The sequence below is a fragment of the Rhodamnia argentea genome, chromosome 8, assembly GCF_020921035.1.
Source record: "Rhodamnia argentea isolate NSW1041297 chromosome 8, ASM2092103v1, whole genome shotgun sequence".
NCBI classification, from domain to species: Eukaryota; Viridiplantae; Streptophyta; class Magnoliopsida; order Myrtales; family Myrtaceae; genus Rhodamnia; species Rhodamnia argentea.
Window position 1 is genome coordinate 11,394,226 of NC_063157.1, and position 16,136 is coordinate 11,410,361.

Here is a 16,136-nt window from a genome sequence, read left to right on the forward strand (position 1 = left end):
AATGATAATTGGTAATTTGGTAAAGTCAGTAAAAATTGGGGATGGATTAAATAGTTTTGTTTGGTACATATGGTTAGTTTTCATTTTAATTTTCGTGGCACGTTTATGACGGGGCTCATTGATATTGATACTACTGGGATCTTCCTAATTTTTCCCTTTTATTTGAAGTATAGTTATGTAACAATTCTCTCTTTTTTCTTGGTTTATGTGGAATCGTGTAGGTGTTTCTCTTTTCCTAGTATTAGTTGCATTAGACTCTGCAAATCTCAATTCTACCTGTTCTCTGTTTTTACTTTTTTTCTTTTTTTTACTACTACTACCACTGAGTCTAATTAACAGAGTCTAATTTTTCTGAATACAATTCATCGGTTCATCAAGAAATGTCTTGTGGGTGAAGAATTCGAAGCAAGATAACACTAATTCAATCGTTTATTTACAGCGAAAGTTTGTATCGATGAATCAACAGCGTATTTGGCAAAAAGTAAATATAACAATGAAGGAACGAAAAAGGAAATATCAACAGCATTAAGCTATAGCTCCTCACATACACACTTCAAACTTGTGGCCCAAAAAATCATCAAAGAACACTCGAGAATGTGCGACTATGTCGTATGAATAAGCTGCCTTTTGGCAAGGGGCCAATGCAACCGATCCTAACCTTGTTGCCCAGGTCTACCGTTTCGATTTTCAAGACAAAAAAAGAACGTCTTCTCCCTCTTCATTGAGAGAGAGGCGCTGAAGTAGAAACGGAACGATGTCGCACAAGCTCCATGCTTGGTGCTGAAGTGCTTCACTAACATCCTAAACAGAGCCAATGTAGCTGCAACTCGAAAAGGGACATGAACAGTGAGCGAACGGACGCATCTTCTCGTGGTCTCTTTTCACGAGGTAACCAAACTTCAGATTGCAGCCAAACTTTGCATTTCGACATGCCATCTGGACAGACTGCAGGACCATCTCGACGGCGCGGCATCTGTTGTAGCCGATAGGCATAGAGCAGGACGGGCATTGGTTGCTGATCTTTTCGTAGCAGGAAGAGCAAGCTATGTTGCCCATTATCGCACTGTTTCACCATATGAAGACAAAGGATTATCAGTTCAGACATATAACAGCAACCATCACGAAGAACGCCATTTTGTTCAGTATATACAAAATCTCATCCTGAAAAATATTCATGTACTTGGAATTTACTCATGACAATTAGAACATAAGATTAAGTGGCACAAACAAGCTAAAATAAAAGCCAAGGTGAAAAAGAAATTGACACAACACTAGATACGGTCAATCGTAACATCTGAAAAAGCCAGAACATCATATATACTCCCACAAAGAGACACATTTTTTAGTTTAATCCTGAAAAGAGATATCATCCGTAAAGCAAGGCTAGTCCCGCTAGTGTACTAACCAGGCAACACAATAATGAAACCCTGTTATTTTTCTGCAAACACTAAGGTCGGTGAGAGTAGCACACCCTTCTTCAATTCTCTTTGATAAAGAATCAAGCTTCCTGTGAGACTTAGTGATTAGAGACAAAAGACTTCTCAGGTGAAAAAACATATATGTTGGCAGAAAGATGATCCGGGGGCTAAACACCCTGAAAGTCCCCATCTAGCGAGATATTCATGCTTTGAGCATGAATTTCAGGAGCTCTCCTACTCCAAACAAAAACGTACAAAACTAAGTGACACTTCCAATACATCCAGACTTCCTTGTCAGGACTAATTACACATCAATAGAAGGGCCAAAAGAGTCCCCAAGAAGAGCGAGCATTATCATGGCTAATTGGTGGTTTCTGATTAGGCCACCATCCTCGGTTTATCATGGATGCGAACATTTCATGGTCGGTGATTTTGGAAGATGCAGACATTTCATGATCGGTCAAAGGAAAATCGAACCTGAAAAACAAGGCTCATCTAGGGCTCGAGACAGACCGCCGCAATCGAGCACATCCGGGTCCGTGAGAGTGACCTCCAATGCCCCGACCGTCCGGCCATATGGAGGGGACCGACTTCGGCCGTGCGAGTACTCGTCCCCGTACCATTTCTTATGCACCCATCGCCATCGGTGTCGATCCTATTCACCCAATTCTTCTTCGCTCGGGTTCGATTCGTCCCTCCGATCGCTATCTGAATCTCGGTCTTCCTCTTCTTCTCTGCCTCCCTCTTCTTCTTTAAATCTACTTGTTTTAGAACTTGCCAATCGCAATTAGAATAATTACAACTTTTCTCCAATTGAGTTACCACCTAGTTTTGCTTACCATCTCTTATTTAAACTACCAACTTCTCTTATCCCTAACAAAAAAATAAAAATAAAAACAATCCTTTTATTTTTTACTAATTTTTATTTACCTTTCTTGTCAACACTCGAATGCATCAACAACTGCCAGGTCAATTTCAAATAATATTCCGTTGTAGTATTTGCATTTTTGTTTTTGGATGAAATTCTTCTCGATGCTCGATGTAATTCGTAAGTTGATGAAACTGGTCAATCTTGATATCTCATTTTCGAGTTTACATTGTCAAATCGTCAAAATATTTGGGACTGAATTTACATCTGTGTAATAAGTTTATGACTTTCTTGGCAATTGTCCCTATTTGTATCTATCCACACAGGCAAGTTCGTTTCTTGAACTGACTTTTGATCGGCACCATGAGGTTGAGACCCAACACCTATATACGGTCTCAGAAAGCGTGATCATCGATTGGTTACTCGTATTTTTTTTTTGAGGTGGGGGGGCGGGGGGGTCGAAATTGGTTACTCGTTAAAAGCATGGTTCTTCAGATCAATCCAAGGGCCTCACGTTCTTATCTTAGAGAGAACCATCGCGCGACCCAATTAAATTATAGAAGCGTGAGACTCCAACACCCTATGAGAGCAAAATCCCTTCCGTGAATCAGTTGCATTTGGCGTTTTTGTTATATTGATTAGACACAGACAAAAAGAGTGAAATTGTCTCAGACAAGAGACTACATTTTCCCATCTTAATTTTTGTTACCCCACGATCGACGAATGTTGGTGATGTTGTAGCAAACGTCCAACCTTGCACTTCAAATTTATCGCATTTACTATTTGACTCCTTCCTACATATGAGATGGGAATGTGATATTTATTTGTAGACAAACACTTGGCATAAATTGACTGGCCCAAAAAAATGGGTCTAGTGAGAACCTACATTTGAATCAACAGGACCCCAGTTTTTGGGCCTTTAACAAATAATAAAGAAAGAGTGTCGAAAAAGTCATAAATTTATTACATTGATGCCAATTCAATTTTAATTTTTTTTATGACAATTCATTTCCAAACTTTTTTTATGCCAATTTAGTCCTAAACTTTTTGCATTGATACCAATTCGGTCTTAAATCTTTTATTGGTGCCCACTTAGTCCTAAACTTTTTATATTTGTATCAATTCAATTCTAAACCTTTTGTATTTATGTCAATTGAGTCAATCCAGTCAATTAAGAATACAAAAGATTTAGGACTAAATTAACACCAATGCAAAAATATTTAGGACTAAATTGGCGCTAATGCAATAGGTTTGGACTTTTTCGACACTTTTCCTGCAAATAGTCCTTAAAATTTGACTCAATATATAATGTGGTATTTGAACTTTTAATTTGTTTAATGTGATCCCTGAACTTTAACTTAATGTGTAATGTAGTTCCTGAAATGTCCAATATTTTTCTTTATATTGAATTAATGGAAGGGTAACATTAAACCTATACTAAAAGTCCAGGGACCACATAGTTCATGGATCACATCAAACAAACTAAAAGGAATCATATTGGACGTTGGGTTAAAATTTATGAACCAATGATATCATTATGCCAATAAATAATTAGCTGAATTTGTGACGCCAGCAGTGGCGTGGGCACGCTACGACCCAACAAATTCGTTTCCAAATGCGATGGGACTTGTCATTGTCTTTGGGCCATGATAAACTGAAGGGGCGTTTTGCATTTAATTCCTTGATGGGCCATCTTTGTGAGAGATGAGATGCCTTCCAATGGGGGAAAAGAAGAAGAAGATTGGAATGAGATGCTCTCAAAAGAACGCACTCACAATTTTTCTACAAAAGTTGATGCTAATACATGCTGTCTGATCATGCACGGGACAATTTATATGAGACTGACTCGAACTCTCCCTTCCATTTTTTAACTCAGACTCGGCGAAATGTGCCGGGTCTCCAGTTCTTTCAATGCCGACTTTGGCCAGTAGAGAGCAGGTGGTATCCCCATCAAGACTTAGATCAATGTCGGTTCTTCTGAACAATGGAGAAGAGAAGTGGTTATTCTGGACGTGATTGTTTCAATTGACATGTCAAACCCCTCCATCTGATCATCTACTAAGATAACTCCTCAGCATAATTTCATGACAATAGTAGCGTGCTAAGACTAGACTAGCAATTCCACCGCATCTTCGCCAAAACCTTTTGCATCCGCTGACGGAGGAACAAAACCACCCACCCCCCACAAGATCCATTAGTGATCATATTTACAGATGTTTCTCGACAAAGTAACAAAAATAAATAGTTCAACGAGCATAAATTTGTAACTTGCATGTTCTTCTGTTACGCTAAAAGTCACATTAAGGAGGCACAACAGAGACACGATGCGTAGAAAACCGGAAAAGATGAAAAAAAAGCAACTGTTATTCAGTCTTTTCAGATGGTCAGCAGATCAACTATCTTGTATCACAAGGAATATCAACTTGCTGTAACGTGAACATAGTGCTTTAAAGAATTTACGAACTGTTTGTAACCGGCAATCATACAACAACGAGGATAGATCTACAAGCTTTTTCTTCAACGCTCTGACGATCAAGTGAAGTAAGGGCATTTCAATATATTCATAGCGTTGTGTTTCAAAATTAGTGCTTCCATTTTCCCTATTTAGTGCTACGACTCATTTTTCTCTTTTTATGCAATCCAAACCCTGACTCATTTGACTATCAAACTAATCTCATACCGAATAAGAAGTCCATAATCATTGATAAAAATTCTTAAAAAGGACATACAAACATTAACAGATCCATGCTTCTAAACGTATTATAACTATACACATAGTTATATTGCGTGACCGATAAGAAAACAGATACGAAGCATAATAAATCATAGTTTAACGGCAGCGTTCGCACTATGTGCATGGAATCGGGTCCAAGCGAGAGCCACCGATGAGAGTGGGATTCCGAAATTCAATCTCACATGTCGGCCACGAACCTTCAATTCAAATGGAATCGGAAAAAAATAGAAAGTACTTACGAGTTCTAAGCCTGTCTTGTCTTCTGTTGAAGTTGAGATTTTCGACTCGTGTGCAGAAATAAGCAAAGAAAAGAAAGGGCAAAGAAACTGAAAAAAGAAAAATCCTGTCGCTACGAACCTGTGCTTCACCGTAAGTGTTGTTGCGCAAAGAGCATGCCAATCATATAAGTGCGACCTCAGCTTCGATCTCTTTAAAAATCACGCATCTTAGAGCATTAGTATTCATTTTGTTCTTGGCATCATAAATTTTATGTACGTATCAAATAACTCCGCAAATTGTGGATTTTCTATCCTACTTCGATCCTAAAAACTTTCTAACCATCCCGACTACTTTGACCACTAAACCCTTCTTCCCCTTGACCGGCGCCGGAGGAGGGTCGCCCCGGGGTGGCGTCTCGTCCAGACTCAGCTCTTCGCTCAAACCAGCCAGCGAAGCCCCCTCTTTGCTAAACGCTTTGAATAGTTGCGGATACAAGCTCTTGATGGACTTCTTGAACTTCTCCCGCACTGCCACTTCAGACGAACCCAGCTGCAGCGCGCCGTCCCGGAAGTACCCAACCCGGACCTGCCCCTGGGCATAGGCCTCGCAGGCCCGCAGTATGGCGCAGGCCCGGTCCCGGAAGTGCCACGCAACGAAGGCCTCGAATCCTCTCGGAGGCACCTTGATGAGGCGCAACATGGACTTGCAGGAGAGGACGAAGGTCTCCTCGTTGTACGCGATGGACTTCTTCTCGCCGCCGGCGGATCCAGGCTTGAAGGACCAGAGAAACGATTCGTTGTAGTAGGGTCGCTCGTTCAGCACGAGGGCCTGTATCGAGAGCAGCACCTGCAAGATGGTCGACTCCTTCGGGTTCCATTGCTCGCTCCTTTTGCCTAACATTGGACACAATTCTTAATTTCGATAAATAAATTCATTCCGATTAGAAATCTTATAAAATTATATATGAATCCAATCCTTAGAGAGTAAAATCATGGAATATAATATAGTTACGGTTCGGATATCATATATAAATGCACCTAGAAATACATGCTTCCTATAAACATGTGTTGTGGTAAGAAAGCGACAGAAGTTACCAGCATACGTATTGAGCAAGCTCAAGCAGACCACGCCGCTTTCGTAGAGGTTCGGGTTGATCTTGTACCCGAACGACCGGTAGTTGACCTGGGGCGGCAGCGATGGGTAATAGGACGGGAAGGATATGTCGAAGAAGTAGAGGCCGTCGTGGTAGGGCGTGTCGGAGGCACCGGCAATGGCAGCCCGGAGGAGGCCGACCCTCTTCTCGTAGGCCCGTACGGTGATGGACTCCGGCAGGTGCTGCTCCAGGAGCTTCCACTCCCGCATGATCTTCTTCTCGGTCGCGGCTGGGATGTGCTGGCTATGGATTCGGTAGAAGTGGTCCGAGTCGTCGGAGACCACGTCGAAGCGCGGGAAGGGCTCGATACCTTCGATCTGCGAGGCTGTCCCATCAGGCTCGGCGGGCGCTGAGACGCCGACGGTGGCGGAGGAGGAAGAAGAAGAAGAAGCGAAGGGCGTGGTTCTCCGACTCTTGTTTCTTGACATGATTTCGATGGCTCTTTGGTTTCAGCCCCAATCTCGAGCGACTTTATAACTCCGTGAGCGACTTTATAAACCAGTTGGTTTAGTTTAGCGTGTTTGCCAAATGCAAGATAGATGTTTGCCTGGTAATTCAATCTGCTAATTTTGTAAAAGATAAAAATAAATATTCCTGAAAGTAATCTTATAAAACAAGAATTAAATGATAGTTTTCAAAGTGCAAGATAGATGTTTCTCACAGTAAAATCACATATTTTAATTATTATAATTTATTTAAGACATTCTATCGAGATAATTTTTCTTCACTGATAATAATTCTGCAAATGAAAAATCTTTACCTTGCGTTTTGTCACTTCTTTTCATCTCACTCCTTTGCTTTGGAAGCCTCTTACGGACTAATTGATCTTATCATGTGCTTGGTAATTGATCTTCTCATTGATTTCATTAGACAATCAATGAGAAGTTATAGAAATTGGGTGACAATACTCGAGTTTGATAAATCTCTCTATCTGACATTATCATTCATTGAAAACTTCTTAAGAATTACAATTTGTAGATTATACTTAAAAGGTTTAGGATTGAATTCGTAAAAATACAAAAGGTTTATGACTTTTTTGACAAAAGCACACAACACTTACGTATACGACAAAAAAAAAAAAATCGAAATTCACAATTGGTTGTAAAACAAAGCTAATAATTTACGAAATCAAAATATTTATTGAAGTAATTGGTAGCGTCAGAAAAGTTCCAATTTCAAGTTCGATGTCCAAGGGCATGTCTTGCAATTCAAATATTCAATACAAGACATGGAGGGGGAGAGTCGAGTTGCCGCATATCTCCAACGTGCTTTTGTCTTATAGCTTTTTCAGCTAATGCCGTTGGAGCAAACATACGTCTGATATTCTGTCATAAGTATCATCATTACCTTGTGATTATTTTTTTTAGGAGAACGGTACAGATGTTGTTGGCTCTCTCAAGAAGTTGTCTACCGGTGTGAATGGCTATTAGTTTATGTAACAACTAAGAAAATGTATGTATGTATGTATGTATGTATGTACGTATTGTTGAATTTCAAAATGTACATTTCCAATCTAATTGATGACATGTTGTATATGTTTAAAACGTAACATAGAAAAGGTGGTAACTAATCGGGAGTGCGAATGTAAAGCTAATACGGTTGTTAAATGTAGTCACTATGAATTGGACTTTTTTTTTTTTTTTTTTCAGTTTTCTTGTGTGGAGTTAGGGGAGGGGGCGTCTTGAGTTCCTTCCTGTTTGGGTTTTGGTTCTGAATTGGCTTGGCGATTTCAGACGATTTTTCACTTTTATTTTCGAAGTTCGGAAAAGGTCCTTGTGTTTCTGAATTGGTGAGAAATTTTTGATTTTTTTCTCAATTAGATGCGTGAAGAAGAAAATGGGATTTGAATTTGAAGATTTACCACTTTGGTTCATCTGATGGGAAATTGCAACTATCGGGGGAATTTTAATGACAATAGAGCAATCGGGAACATCTAAAATTCATTTTCAAAGATGCTAAAAATTTTCTTTCACCGTGGATTGTTAGTGATGGTGAGCATCTAATGTTCAAAACTTTCTTCTCCCCCTAGTTAAAACTTAAGAGTGTTTGTTCTTTTGGAAATAAGGGGTGCATGCACCGATTCTAAATGGAGGCAACACGAGCTCATTGAGATGTTATATTATTGCCAAACTGAGAGATCGAGGTCGGACCGAAAAATCAAACCGAACCACCTGATAGTTTCAACCATTGAAATGCTACATTATTGAAAATGTTGCTTGAATCAAGAAAAATTGTTATTTTTTTTTTTTTGCACGCTCCAAACCGAGCCGGATACATGGCAATTGCTACTGGTCATACATGTAATACGTACGCGTACAATTGCTTTCACATTTTTTTGTTAGCTAGGCAGAACATCAATGCGAATAGTTGAAGGGTAGATTCATATAATAAATCAATATACATTAATGAATGTTTGGGGAAGGATCTGGACTTAGGAGACTCAGGCGGGCGAACTGCACTGTTGGTCATGCGATATGCAGATTGTCTGAGATGGTAAACTTTAGTTGTCGATCCACTTATCATATGGTAAATTTTAGTAATCGAGTACTGGCTGGAGGGCTGCACCTTCTCTGGAAAATGTCAGTTTCAATTAATTCTTTGCTTGATACAGTCAAATATCCTTTCGATTAGTCAATTGACTGCAGCTCTGCTTTGTAGTAGAGTTGTTAAACGGATGAATCGGATTAAATATGGTCAAACTTATATTGACCCATCTTATCCGTTTTAACCCATTTTCATGTGATAAAAATCTAACGACACATACCGAACCCGACCTACAATACTTAAACACATATATATTTAATTAAATCATGGAATATTTGTTTCTTATAATTTAATAAGAAAAATGATATTGCTAAAACAATTTCATGCAATATAAATTTATTAAATTTTTTGTTTTTCTAAAAAAATAAAAAACTAATTTAAAATTGTTTTATTATTTTAAAGAAATGAACTTTTTTTTAAAAGTACTTTTTATTTTATTTTTATTTTCTTTTTTCTTTTCCTTTGTCTTCTTCGGCGGCAGCGGCGTGAGGTGGTCGGAGGCAGCATATGGCGGCAGCGTCGGACGATGGTTGATGGCAATTTACGGCGACGGCAGACAGCTTTATATTTTTCAATTATATTTTTATTTCTTTCTTTAACTTATTAAAAAATAATAAAAATGAAAATAAAAAAAATATAAACTGATAAATGGGTTAGGCTAGGCTTGTCTAGCTAAATGGGTTCAAAGATAAACCGCTTTACAACCCGTATATGATTATGCAAACTCATTAATAACCCATTTTGTAGAATTTGACTAACCCATATCTGACCCATTTTCATTTTCAACCCATATTGACCCCTATACTCTGCAGTTATAAGCTAGAGATAAATGACTGGCCTTCACCCAAAGACTAGTTGCTTGGCAGTGTAGCCTTGTCGATATAGATTCTTGAAGAAGGAAGGACTGTTTGACTGCTTCTTTTTATAAGTTGCAAAATGAGCTAGCTGATCGTTCTGCCGTGACTAAAAGTTCTCCGGCTCTTCTTTGTACTATTTTATTGCAATGAGCTAACTGATAGCTTTACTGTGAATTGGGTTTTTCCTTTTTGTTTGTACCAATTTATACTCCATTTAGCAAAAGAGAATATGACATTTTTTAATGTGGACGGCTAATTTCATTGGATGCGTGCTAACAGTTCGGACAAGGAAGAACGAGATGCTGACACTTCAAAGCTTTGGGGAAGCTGCATATGCAGATGAATTGATGAACTTTGGATCAGCATGGGCCACGAGGGCGAAGCTTGTTGAGCATTTCTTGTCCTTAAAAGTGCAGAACACGTTCTCTTTTCTTTTCATACGTATTTTATGCATACAATCGTTTGTGTTTACTTAATGTATGTACCAACACATATTGAATGGGAAAATTGTTAAAAAAGTTCTAAACCTTTCATATTTTTGCCAATTCAGTTCTAAACGTTTTCACATTTTGTTGATCCAATTCTAAACCTTTTCTCCTCTTGCTAATTCAGTCCTATTGGTTGGAAATTGCTAATGTGGATGCCGATCATCCTATGTGGAACCGCCGGCACCGACTTGGATAAATTATAATAATTTTATGAAACAATTACAATTTTTTTTTTATTTTGTTCCTCTTTTTTTATTTAGGATTTGAAGGCTAGCGACCCGAATACGATTAGAAATACGCTTTTCTATCTTATGAAATTATTAAAAAAATTATTATAATTTGTTCACGTCGGCTTCGGCAGTACTATATTAGCGATTTTCGGCCAACAGGACTGAATCGGTAAAAGGTAAAAAGATTTAAGACTGAATCAGCAAACTTAAAAGGTTTATGACTGAATCGGGAAAAATGCGAAAGATTTAGGACTTTTTTGACAATTTTTTCCGTACTCAACTTTCATGTTGTAAACTTGGATGGAGAAAAACCGATTGACCCCACTTATCTATTTGAAGGCAGAATTTTAATCTGATGATGGCTTATTTCTTAGTACGTCCGACGGAAACTGTCATTGTGGTCGTGATCTTTTTCCCCTTGTATCGTTATTCGTTGTCATGGTAAGCATTGCCTGAAACTCCACTGTGTTCTTATTTTGGCAGTTCTTCATCGGTTTCCTAGTATCCTATATTCTAGGTCAAATCACTTATGTGTAACAAAAGTAATTGAAGATTTTTACGACGTAACATTCTCAAATTTTTTTGTTTAATTTCAAATTAATTTGTCTGACCAGCTGGGCGGGTATGTTGAAGGTTGGTGCCGATGCTATAGATGTAGCAGTTACTTGAACCAGAAATCTCTGCATTCAACTTGCCCAAGTTCACTTGCCAACAGATGCTGACGATGTCAATGAATCCGCCTAAGATGGTGATAAACCTATACGTGGCTGGAGTGTAGTCGACATAGGAAGAGACAATGGTTTGCTTCTTCAACAGCGTGAGACGCACTTCTACTCTAGAAATCAACTTATGGCTATAAGTTGATTTTTTTAATTCTTCAAATGTTTCAAAACTACCTTTGGAGCAAAAAAATGCTCCAGAAGTAGAAAATAAAATTGCTTAACTAAATTCATTTCTACTCCTCAAATAGAAATTCTACTCTAGAAGTGTTGTCATGCAGCCGGTTTCCACCCCTATGGCCTCTAGTTCTCATTCTAATACGGATGCAACATTATTTTCGAATCCTACACTATATCGCAAGATCGTTGGAGCTCTTCAATGTCTCATGATTACACGGCTAGATATTTCATATGTGGTCAATTTTGTCTGTCAATTCATGCATCAACTTATCGTGAGTCATTTTCAAATTGTGAAGCGCATTTTGCATATTATCGGCGGCACAACAGATCGAGGAATGCAAATCTTGTCCAAGTCGACTTTGGACTTGTATGCTTTTTGTGATGCAAATTGGGCAGGTTGTCCCTTGACTCGACGATCGACTACTGGATTTTGTACTTTCTTAAGTAGCAATTGTATATCATGGAGTGCTAAGAAGCAACAAATAGTTACTCGATCTAGTGTCGAGGCAAAGTATCGTGCAATGGCTTTGACAAGTGCAGAGATTACTTGAATATCATTCCTTTTGAGAGATTTGGGTATTCATCTCTCAAGTCCACCGATACTATTTTGTGATAATATCGGTGCACTTTATATGTCAATTAATCCAGTATTTCATGCAAGAACTAAACATATCGAATTAGACTATCATTATGTGCGAGAAAAAGTGGCTCTTGGAACACTTGTGACTAAGTATGTCCCGTCTGTGCATCAAATTGCTAATCTCTTCACAAAACCCCTATCTAGGAACACATTTGGAAACTTATGTCGCAAATTGGGATTCTCCCATTCCCAATTTGAGAGGGATTGGGAATTTGGGATTCTCCCATTCCCAATTTGAGGGGGAGTAAAGGCATTGATTTATCAATCAAGGGAGAAGAATCTGAAGATATCAATCAAAATCACAAGGGCTGATTCTTGAAGATGCTAGAATCAAGTGATTAACAACTTTTGTAATATGATTATCCCTTTATTATTATTTTCCATTTATATAGTGAAAGTCATCTCAACAATTGTGTATTGATATCAAGAATCAAACACCTTTGTTCTTTTATGGTATTAGAGCGGGAGGTCCCGAGTTCAAATCTTTCCAAGCATCTATTTGCCTCTCCAATGAATATTTCCATGCTTAGTACTAATCAAAAAGACCAGACAAAGCGTGAGGGGGAGTGTTAGAATATATAAATATTAAACAACGCATTCTTATATAAGTTTAAGCTTTTAGAAGAAGGCGTGGTTTAATATTTGTATATTCCAACACTTAGAAGATCTCAGGATGGTTTGACTTTGAAGGCCACTATTATTATTATTATTTAAAACCATTGTCTCTAGTAAATAGAAGAGGCCGTGCGTGAGTAAAGACTAATAAGATGCCCTAGAAATGCATAGAACAAGCCGGTTGTCGCTGCCACCGACGGTTGCCGGTCACTACTCATCGCCACCAATCGCCGATCACCGCTGCTGCCGACATTTCGATAATTATTTGAAAAAAAATTGGGAAAATGACTTTTTAGGGTCTTACCAAACACATTTTTATTCTTTTCCCAGAGCAGTTACCAAATACGTTCTTTTGCTCAAAAATTGTCTCCGGAAACAGAATTAAAAAAAAATCATTTCTGTTCAGAAATTTTCCCCGGACAGAAACATTACCATATGCACCTTTAGTTGTCAACCATGATTTTCTCGTGCTCGTAGAAATTAAAAAACATGATGTTCTGAATTGACCTAAAATAAAGTAGGACGTCTTCGAAATCGTTCCAATAGAATTAGGTTTGATCGCAAAATAGCCGCCCGCTAAAGATGTCTGTTTTGTAAGGTTCATAAGATGATGTCCGAGTATTTTTCACTTGTAGGACAAAGAGGAGAGCACGCCTGTTCACAAAACTAATTCAATTGATTATTTACCGCGAAAGTTCCTACTGATGAATCAACAGCATATTTGGCAGAAAATAAAAAATAAAAATGGGAAGAACGAAAAAGAAAATATCAACAGCATTAAGCTATAGCTCTGCTGCGCCATATACACACTTCAAACTTGAGGCCCAAGAAATCATCAAAGAACTCTCTTGGCACCAAAAGGTATGGCTCCAGATTAGGGTTACATTCAAAGTCTGAAACGCTCTTCGTGCAAGTGTGAAGCTTGAGAGAGCTTTCTCGAGAATTTGCGACTATGTCATACGAATAAGCTGCCTTTGGCAAGGGGCCGATGCAACAGATCTTAATCTTGCTGCCCAGGTCCACCATTTCGTTTTTCAAGACAAAGAGAACATCTTCTCTCTCTTCTTTAAGCAGACGGACCTCCGTCTCGACGTTTATCAAGAGAGAGGTGCTGAAGTTGAAACGGAAGGATGACGGAGACGCCCCATGCTTGGTGCTGAAGTGCTTCACTAACATCCTAAACGAGCCAATGTAGTTACAACTTGAGAAGGGACACGAACAAGGAGCGAACGGACACGTCTTCTCGTGGTCACTTTTCATGTGGTAACCAAACTTCAGATTGCAGCCAAATTTCGCATTTCGACAAGCCATCTGGACAGACTCCAGGACCTTCTCGATGGCGCGGCATCTGTTGTAGCCGATAGGCATAGAGCAGGATGGGCATTTGTTGCTGATCTTTTCGCAGCAGGAAGAGCAAGCTATGTGCCCATTATCACACTGTTTCAACATGCGAAGACAAAGGATTATCAGTTCAGTCATATAGCAGCAACCATCACAAAGAACGCCACTTTGCTCAGTATATACAAAATCTTATCCTGAAAAAGGTTCATGTACATGGAATTTACTCATGACAATTAGAACATAAGATTAAGTGGCACAGGCTAAAATAACAGCCAAGGTGAAAAAGAAATTGACAAAACAGTAGATTCGGTCAACCTCAACATCTGAAAAACGCAGAACATCATATATACTCCCACAAAGAGATGCAATTTTTAGTTTAATCCTGAAAAGAGATATCATCCAAACAACAAGGCTAGTGTACTAACCAGGCAACACAATAATGAAACCCTGCTATTTTTCTGAAAACACTGAGGTCAGTGAGAGTAGCAGACCCTTCTTCAATTCTCTTTGATAAAGAATCAAGCCTCCTGTGAGGCTTAGTGATTAGAGACAAAAGACTTCACGGAGAAAAAAACATATATGTTGGCAGAAAGATGATCCGAGGACTAAACACCCTGAAAGTCCCATCTAGCGAGATATTCATGCTTTGAACATGAGTTTCAGGAGGTCTCCTACTCCAAACAAAAAAGTGCAAAACTAAGAGACATACTTTTTTTTAACCCAAAAAAAAATTACGTCCAGACTTCCTTGTCGGGACTAATTACATAACAGGAGAAGGGCCAAAAGAGTCACCAAGAAGAGCAAACTTTGGCGTGGCTAATTGGTGGATTCTGATTAGGCTACCATCCTCGGTTTATCATGGACGCAAACATTTCATGGCCGGTGATGTTAAAAGATGCAGATGTTTTATGATCGGTGATCCTGAATGGGTTTTACCTTTTATGTGAACCAACTTTCCTCCACTTTTCAGGTGGAAGGGTTCAAAAGATGGCACCAAAAGAGAAATGCGTTTCATTTGACATAAATCTAAGAATATCCACTCTGTTTCATTAAGACCCTAAAGATTGATTGCCTACTTTCATCCCAATCACTAGCTTTTTACCATTTCCTGCCAGAATTTTACATTAATCACCACACCAACTCCCAAATTTGGGTTCCCCTAAGGACACCAAAAAGCACTTCTGATCGTGGGAATTCTAACACGACTCAACCAATAAAGTTAACACTGATTCAACATTGCTCAATAAGGTTAACTACTACCAGCACACCCCATAGATGCCGGTACAATCTGGTCATTTCTCAGGCCAACCACAAGGCTTTTGTCAACGATCAAGTTACTGAAATTGAATTGATTGAGGCTGAGAAGGAAACGTGTTTTGACCAGAAATGAAGCGAAAAAGGGCATCCCAACAGAGACCTTACTCTGCCTTCAATTTACATGCATAGACTAACACTAATCGAGAAGCTCAATTTCACTTACAATTTGATCCCAAATGAACAAACGAATTCAGTCATAACCCCCAACTAGGCACGAAAGAATCGAAATTCATCAGAAAGATACGAGCTTCTCCTCCAAATTCTGCAATTCTGCTATCACTCATTCAATTCATGCCCAGGAACAACCACAATCGAATCACCAACAAGCAATCAACAAAGAAATGAAAACCCGGTCAAAGGGAAATTGAACCTGAAAAACAGGGCTCATCAAGGGCTCCAGACAGACGGCGCAGTCGAACACATCCGGGTCCGTGAGAGTGACCTCCAAAGACCCAACCGTCCGGCCATATGGAGGGGAGTCAGGGGACCAACTACGACCGTACGAGTACTCGTCACCGTACCATCTCGCATGCACCGATCGGCCCCGATCCTGTTCTTCCAATTCTTCTTCGCTTGGGTTCGATTCGTCTCTCCGATCGATGTCTGAATCTCGGTCTTCCTCTTCTTCTTTAGCGGGTCGGCGTCGGCGTCGGCGTCGGCTACCATCTTCTTGTTCCGATTGATGGCTAGAAGAAGGAAAGCGGCGCCTCTTGCCAAGCCCGGAGCTGCTGGTGCTGGGTACATCGTCATCGTCTTCTCCGTCCACCGAGAATTTCGCCATTACCGTCCTGCTGTATTTCCCTTCCAATTTGT

The 16,136-nt window shown here is 39.3% G+C and overlaps 1 protein-coding gene across 1 annotated transcript; it reads right to left on the minus strand.

Annotated features, from left to right (window-relative positions):
- Positions 1 to 13,254: 13,254 nt before the first annotated feature.
- LOC115745432 (E3 ubiquitin-protein ligase SINA-like 10) lies at positions 13,255 to 16,136 on the minus strand. Its single transcript, XM_030680966.2, has 2 exons — positions 15,694 to 16,136; positions 13,255 to 14,102 (listed from the first exon to the last, which is right to left on the minus strand). Exons 1-2 carry the CDS (start codon positions 16,102 to 16,104, stop codon positions 13,443 to 13,445), a joined length of 1,071 nt encoding a protein of 356 aa, XP_030536826.1. The 5' UTR covers positions 16,105 to 16,136; the 3' UTR covers positions 13,255 to 13,442.

What these genes read in the sequence shown, in the direction of transcription:
- LOC115745432 (XM_030680966.2), bottom strand. Translation starts at nt 16,104, where the DNA reads ATGGCGAAATTCTCGGTGGACGGAGAAGACGATGACGATGTACCCAGC. An exon ending in TGATGAGCCCTGTTTTTCAG is followed by an intron (nt 14,103 to 15,693) that starts GTTCAATTTCCC and finishes ATGTTGAAACAG; the next exon opens with TGTGATAATGGGCACATAGC.